The 8260-nt window shown below is 41.5% G+C and overlaps 1 protein-coding gene across 1 annotated transcript in view; it reads right to left on the minus strand.

Annotated features, from left to right (window-relative positions):
- Positions 1 to 2136: 2136 nt before the first annotated feature.
- The window catches only part of VMA21 (vacuolar ATPase assembly factor VMA21), a 7608-nt gene continuing 1484 nt past the window's right edge, over positions 2137 to 8260 (minus strand). Inside the window, exons 2-4 of the mRNA XM_027845060.1 lie at positions 4784 to 4884; positions 4031 to 4215; positions 2137 to 2347 (exon numbers count right to left, since the gene is read on the minus strand). Coding sequence (XP_027700861.1) covers positions 4073 to 4215; positions 4784 to 4884 — 244 coding nt within the window. The 3' untranslated portion in view covers positions 2137 to 2347; positions 4031 to 4072. The remainder of the gene's footprint in view (positions 2348 to 4030; positions 4216 to 4783; positions 4885 to 8260) is intronic.

The raw sequence follows: 8260 nt of genomic DNA on the forward strand, positions 1-8260 counted from the left end.
CTTCCTTTTTTCCCATCCCAAGAGTCTAAGCAACTACAAGCTGGTAATACTTTAAATTTCCCTGAAGCCGTGAAACCTCCCAGGTTAGGGTATGGCCTCAGAGGATGCAGGTTCCCATCCCTTCTGCCCTCCTGGGCTGGGTTACTTTGGATATCACTCCAGCCAGCGATCTGGGCAAGATGATGTCGAAAGTTTCTTTCAGCTCTAAATATATGATTTAAAGTCTGAATCTGAAATAAGAAATGGGATTTTATGCAGTAGGTGCCAGCCTACTGTAGCCTAGGCACTTGAATCATACCTTCCTGTCTTGGCACGTTGAACACAGAAGGGAGAGAACAGCCTCTTTGTGGCAAGGAAGTATGGGGTCAGCTCACCAGGAACTGGCTGCCCATCTCCATTTGCCAATCAGCAATCAAGTCTAACACACCAAAGTGCTTACTTAAAAATCTGGACTTACCCTATAATTATTCCTCATAGTTCTGTTCATTTTCTACAGGAAATATAACAACATCAGGAAGGAATACTAATAAGAGGCTACAAATATTTACTGAATCACAATACTTTAGGATTGCATGTAGAGACTTTTAATGACCACGGGATCAAAGTGGTACAAACTAGAGGACCAGATTATTACAAACTCCATTCAGTCATTAGAAAAAATTCATTTAAAAAGGTAATAGTGATTCACAGTTTAAAGACTAAAATCCTCCCTTTTCCTTCCATCATTACTGTTCTAAACATATTTTTAAAAATAGCAGTCATTTGATATAAACCGCTCCTCTCCCCTAAAAGTTCATCTAATATTATTACTGCAGTATACTCATCTGATCTGGACCCTGGATTCTAGAGCAATCAAATGGTTTTAATTTCGTTAGGGTGGGGGGGTGTCTTAATTCTTAATTCTTCTAGCACATATCATTGGCATCAACACCAATTTCAGAACTGGTTCATTGGTAGAGGCAAATTTGGAGTAACTGGGGGAAGGCCAGTATTAGAACATCTTTCAAGAGATGCAAGTATTGCTTTCAAGTACCCAGAATAACAAAAAGAACTAATAAGTGTTTATACATGTATGTATGTATGTATGTATGTATTAATGGGGATTTCCATAGCCCTGGAAAATATTTCATTTGAAAGCAGCCCTCCAGCAATTATGTTGTTCATTTCCACCACGTGAAAAGCGGGTAATAAGGTTCTAAATGGGGTGTCTGCTGAGTTAGGGGTGGGGCAGCATGCTCCCTAGAGGAAAGAAGCCCTGGTCTTGGTGCCCCAGCTCTACTGCTGACTTAAGGCCAGCCATTTAAGTTGTGCTCCATGCTCCTCAATCTGTAAAATGGGGAGAACTACCATAGAGGAAGCACTCTCAAACAAGCCACAGGTGCCAGACACATGGAAGGTGACTGTTCCAAACTGCTGTTTCCTTTACCTTTGGGTTGAGGATTTTCCCCCTTGGACACAACCTGATATCTGCTGCTTCACTGGTCCACTTGGACGGTAACTATACTTCTCCTGAAACAAATATAGCTGGAAGAGAAATACCACAGACTTTTAAGAAAACAATGGTGAGATTTGTTTGAAGATGAAAATTTTCTGTGCACTAGATTTGGGACAGAGTGTGCTAGACCTAGAGTCACGCGTGAAAGACCTGGAGTCATGCAACTGCTGTCTCTGGCACCTGCTCCTAAGGGCCTTTGGGCAACTGACCTAATAACATCTCTTGTGCCATTCAACCAGCCAGCATCTAACAAGAGCCAATGTAGCTGGCATCATTGTAGGCACTGGGGGTGGGAACACAAGTGAAACAATTCGTACTCTGGAGGAGCCACCTCCCGGGGGGCTGTGTGGGAGGAGGGCATGGTTAGCTCCTTTAACACCAAACCTAATTAGTGAAGTCTAATATCACAAGTAAAATGGTATTCAATTAAACAGCTAATGAGAATAAAGGCATCCAGTAGCAAAAGCGGATTTTTTTTTGTCATTTTCTGCATAATGGGGATGTTCTGAGAAGGGAGGTGGAGAGTGGTAGGTGGGTAACTGTGATCAGGGTCAAATACAGAGAAAGGGACCATAATAGACAGTTATCTGCAATCAGCCCTTCCTTATGATCTGTATGAAAGCAAATTTTAAAATACGTGCAAGGGTTCAAAACAACGAGTCTTTATTAAGATGTGTTACATGAGGCACATACATTATGCGAGAGGAACTTTTCAGTGAAGAGCCTTCAGAAAGTACAGAAGAACAGACATACAGCAGGAGGCTCCAACGTTGGGAAATGAGACGATTTTGTTTGTTCTCTTTATCAGTTTTCAGGACCTCATTCTCACAGCAGGGACTTGCTTCAGTGTACCTAGTTAAGTAAGCACATGACAAATAGTGGGGATCCCATACCCTAAGTGAACACTTGAGAACTGCAGAGAACAAGAGTACTGGAATCTCACACTGGAAACTCATCTTAGAAATAGAAAAAAAAAGACTCCCCGCTCCCGCTTAAGGGACAAGAAAAACCCAGGAATGATGTAAAAAGAAAATGCACAACTTATGTAGGCCGTGAGAAAGAATTCCCATTAAGATGAAGCAATTGATATCAAAGACTCTTCCAGAAGACTATCGAGCCTAGGCCTAAAAAGAATCCTCTGCAGGAACCCTGGGAGGTTCCCCACTTTTTATTCAGAACCTGCCAGCTGTAAGGAGAGCATGCACTGAAGGGCCATAATAGTGGTCCAATAAATTCAGATACCCTTACATTGAACCACTCCTCAATCATGTCAACTTCAATCCCTTCACCTGGTGTTTACCTTTAACCAAGTCTCCTCATTCCCTCAGTTTATTTTTCCTATTCAAAACGACTTGAAATGCCATATAGAAACACCAAGAACAAAGGCAAGCTATGAATAAGTCCCCTTACCTCCATCTCAGAACTTTCACTACAAGGAAGCTCTGATACTGAAAACTGATTTCTAGTAAAAAGATCCAGACATGGAACAAAGTGACCTGTGTAAATGCCCACCAGAAAAACGTGGAAGTCAGAGTTGGGTGAAATTCTCATTTGCTTAGATCAAGGATTTCTCTAAAATTAGAAAATGGCCTAACACTGGGCACTGGTAACTTCAAATGGTTGGAAAGAATGCTAGCCCACGTCATCTTAATTAATCTCAGTGCTATTATCTGCGCTGCCCACCCCCAAGCAAGAACTGCATGTTTAAATCTTTGTCGGCCCAGCAAGTACCACATATGACTCAGCAGGTACTTCAACATTTGTTACTGAATAGAACTCTGTTCTCATTGACAAGACCCAAGTAACAGTGGCCATTTCAAGGTCTGTACTTCTTAGAAGACTAAAATCACCTGGCCTCAGAATAACAGGAATGTTTGACTAGCTAGATGGAGCTTATGCAAGCTATGGAATTATTTTGAATTAAGATAAGTTATTATTGACTAATTCAGTGTAGTAAAAAAAAATTTAAGTTCTCTTTCAATAGTCAATTTACTAGACACAAGACCCTACTTTAGCTAATGCTTCCTTCTAAAAACCAAAGATGCTTTCATATGAATGGCTGTGATTTATTCCAGTTTTCACCCAAAATAATGTACTGAAAAATTCACACTATGGAATAAATCTTAATGTGCAACATCTCAGTGAAAGATTAATGTCAGTGTCTAAAACCTGAGCACTTACCTACATGAAAGAAAACCAAAAAAAAAAAAACCCACAATCTAATGGCCTGAGCAGTTTTTACTCATTTCCAGTGTAAAATGCAGTTTAATTTGCTTGATAAAACCTGCATGTGTCCTAAACAATTGTGCAAGTAATACAACAAAACACTGCAAAACATATTTTTGTTATAAAAAGATGAAATTCTTTGCCTATCGATTCCAGCTAGTTGACTTTATAAATTTTAATTTTGCAATAGCATTTTAGTGAAGTGATATTGATTTCACAAACTACTGCACTATGAGGTGCACGACTCTTCAGAGAGCCTCACAGATAGAGTTCCCTGCATTTTAGCCTAATCATAAACACACTCTGTACCTATTTCTTTATCCTATTCATTATCAAAAGGCGATGGTCCCTTTAGTCTTGTTTGCCTTCCTGCCACTGGCGTGACCCTTCATTCCACGCAACGTAGACGAAGAGCGCAAGTACCACGTGAACAGCCACAACAGCAACAATCGCAGCATAAAAATAGCTGTCTTGGTTGGACATCCCCAAGGTACCTATCAGGGAAACAAAAACATACACATTTTGTTTTAGGCCAAAATGTACAAAAAACAACCAAACTGTACACACTGACTCCCTTATTTGGGGAGATCGCTCCCTGGTAGGGGGAAAGGGAGTTGTTAGCATTTGGGTCTGTGAAGTAACTAGGCCCACTGGGACAAGCCAATTATTCTGGAGGAGAACTACAATTATAACTTTCTCTAGAACTTCATCTCCTCTTTTCCAATGTCTGTAAAAGGTGCATTCCTCAGCTCCTGCCTCCTGTGCCAGACCCTGATCCCAGTGAGACACCATAGACAACTCACAAGATTAAACTAAGCCATTTTGCAGAAAAAGATCAATAAGTAGGATGTCAAGCTCCAAATGAAGTAAACAACAAAAAAAAAAATGGCCCTTCTGGAAGGGAATAAGAGCAATCTGACTTTTGGGAAAACAGCTATAAAATCTTAAAGAAATCAAATTAAGACTGTTTAGTTAACAAGTATCAAATAGGTCATAAAAGGACATAAACAAGTTAAAATGGAACAAGATAATAAATGTCTGGTTTTCTAGGTTTAGAATTACCTTCAAACACACAGGATTTAGAAGAAAAATATAATCCAACAGGTAAGGTGACCATTAAAGCTGTAAAAACCAGAAGAGTCTTCAGAGTCGAGCCTTCATTTCTGAAATGGACAAAAGTACGTATAAAGAAAAGTCAAGCTAGTCAATAATGCACCATTGTGTGCTGGTGGTAGCCCACATTAGGCACCGCAAAGCGACACACAGACCTAGACAAGCTCTACGTGTCTAAGGAACTTCAAATCTAGTTAAGGAAGAGGACATGGACGGGAAAAAAACTACTAAAGACATACAAAGCAACACATCAATAAGGGTAAATCAATATAGGGCAAGCTGATGAAGTGCTGAGGGGATGAAAGAGATAGAGTGATTGGGGTCATTCAGAAAATTGCCCCAACACATTCCCTTAATATCTCTTCAAACAAATAACTACAGTACAACACCAGTGGCCTTCATTTAACAAAGCGGCTACATTCAATGTTTGTTGTAAAGCACATCTCTAGTGATGTAACCCCCCCCCCATCATCTTCCATTACAAAACCAGAGCTTTTGTGAGGGATGGGGGGAGGAAACCTGACTGCTAGACATAAAAATACTGAATTTTAAATGCAGTCAGCTTTTAAAATCTATTTTTAAATTAAAAAATCAAGTGTTATTGTAACCATGAAATGTCAAAGCTGAAAGGGACTTTGAAGATCATGTGATGCCACCTCATCATCAGACAGGAAGTTGCTGAAGCAGAGGGAGGAAGTTACTTGTTCATGGCCATATTGGTGGCAGAGCAGGAGTTCCTTTCACAACACCCTCCTAGCAAATGCTGCCTATGCCATGCTGTACCCAAAGTCAGTCACAAACCAAAAACACTGCAAAGTCCAACTGTGGCACTGGAGCAGAATCTCAGGCAATGACTTGTTTTCCTAACATCATTCTTCTTCTAGATGGCCAAACTGCCCAAGTGTAGATAATACCATAAGCTGTTTGCTCAGCCTCAGACCGCCTGAACTTTTCTGCCAACTATACCCAAGTCTCCTGGTGCCTGAGCCAGTTCATCTAACTTTCTCATGGGAATTCTTCCTCTTTCCCCTAGGTGTTAGCACCCCCTCGAATTACCACTTATAATGATCTATTTACATATCACATCCCACCATTAGACTAAGCTCAAAAGCAGGTTCAATTATTTAAGCTTGATTTGCTCTGCATATATTAAGGTAGGGGTTTTGTGGTCTGAGGTCTGTGACTTTAAAAAATATATTTTGATAACTATTTTCAATAACTGAGTTCTTTTGTAATGCTATGTATTTTATCGTATGCATTTTAAAATATTCTGAAAAAGGGTCTGTAGATTTCACCAGACTGCCCAAGGGGTCCAAGACATTAAAAAAGGTTAAGACCCGCTTCAAGCCCTTAATAAGCATTGGCTATATTGTTCTTCTACTTCTTCATATATCAACTTGTCGAGGATGTGTAATCTCTTAAGTGTGGATATTCCCTCCCCAGATTCAGATAGGAAATCCTCTATAATTTAGCTTCTGGTCTTTGAAAAGTATCAAGAATTTCATCACCCTGCAGTCAATAGCTCTTCATCTAGCCTGTACCATAACTGGTAGGACTTATCAGAATTTGTGGTCAGCAAGCAGTTTGAAAGCTGAGAGTATTTGTGTCCAAGGCCAACATATTTTGGTGCCTTTTTTTTTTTTTACATCCTCCTCCCCAACATCCCACCCTATCACTCAAACCTTGAGCAAATGCTTATAGAGCTGTTACCAAGAGGAGAAGACAATCCACTGGCCCCCATCTGTGAAGTTCCAGGTCCCGTGGATACAAATGGGAGCCTGTCTTCAAGGAACTTGCCTTCTTACTTAGGTAAAACTACAGGAACTGAAGGGCCCTTCTTGCCTTGGCAGTGGAGGTCCATATAAATACACAAATCAACCATGCAATGCCTTCCTGTGTTGGCAAAATGAAGTAGTATACTGACCAAATTGTTCCCCACTTAGTGGTTTTAATGGGTGTCCCTAAATTAAAGTGCTGAAGTAATTAGCTGCTGGGCTTTACCTTTAACCCATGGAGGTTTGGGAGAGGTGTAGGGGTGGATGTGTGGATGGATGTGGCAAAAAACCGGCTGTGTTCTAGCAGGGGACACAAAATCTTAAGAATTAGTGTTGGCATCACTGCTAGAACTATGTGGTACACAATGGAAAGATTCTGGATCTGAATTAGAGAACTTGGATCAAATCCTAGCTCTGATGTAATCATGGACACAGGTCATTTCCTTTCTCTGAGACTCAGTTTCCTCATATGTCAAATAAGAGGTTGAATTAGTTGACGTGTAGTCCTTTCCACCCGGTCTGGACCCCCTTTTCTCTCTCTCTCTTTTTTTTTGGCTAGGCAATGGGGTTAAGTGACTTGCCCAGGGTCACACAGCTAGTAAGTGTTATGTGTCTGAGGCCGGATTTGAACTCAGGTCCTCATGACTCCAGGGTCACTGCTCTAGCCACTGCGCCATCTAGCTGCCCCCTGGCCCTCCCCTTCTCTTTTCCCTCTAGACTACTTTACCTGGTGATGTTATCAGATCCCATGAATTTAATAACCATGTCGATGCTGATGATTCTCAAATATACCTGCTCTGCCCCAGCCTCTCCGCTGACCTCCAACATAGCATCCACAACTGTCTTTAACATTTCCAATTCAATGTCCAATAGATGTCTTGAACTCAGTATGTCCAGAATAGAATTCATCTTTCCTCCTAAACCCTGCCCCCTGCTGCCTTCCCTATTACTATAGGGAATACCACAGGTATTACCATACCTATTACACCATCCTCCCAGTCCTTCAGACTCCCAACCAAGGAGTCATCCTGGACCTCCCATATGCAATCTGGTGCCAATGCCCGCCGATTTCACCCTTGCAACGCTTTTCAAATATGCCCCCCTCTCTCTTCTGACACTGCCCTCAGCACTCTGGGATTACTACAGTAGCCTACTGGTGGGTCTGTCCCACTCTAGTCTATCCTCCATTTAGACACTAAAGTGATTTTCCTAAAACGCAGGTCCAACCATGTCACACACACTCTTCCCTCCCCACTCAATAAACTCCTGTGGCTTCCCATTGCCTCCAGGAATAAAGACAAAATGCTCGTTTTTGGCATTCAAAATCCTCCTAATATGCCCCCTCCTACCTTTCCAGTCTTCTTACACCTTACGCCTGTGAACGTACTCTTTGATCCAGTGACACTGGCCTCCTCATTGTTCCACCCATAAGAACCTCCATCTCTCAGCTCTAGGCAGTTCTCTGGTCCCCATGCCTGGAATACTCCCCCTTCTCTGCTCTCCCTCCTGACCCACTTGGCTTCCCTTTAAGTGTCAGCTAAAATCCCACCTTCCACATGTAGGAAGCTTTCCCTAACCCTCCTAACTCCAGTCCCTTTCCTCCATTACTTCTTTCCTATTTATCCCCCATAAAGCTTCTTTTGTATAGATT

The sequence above is a fragment of the Vombatus ursinus genome, unplaced genomic scaffold (assembly GCF_900497805.2).
Source record: "Vombatus ursinus unplaced genomic scaffold, bare-nosed wombat genome assembly UNPS02014951.1, whole genome shotgun sequence".
Classification (NCBI taxonomy): domain Eukaryota; kingdom Metazoa; phylum Chordata; class Mammalia; order Diprotodontia; family Vombatidae; genus Vombatus; species Vombatus ursinus.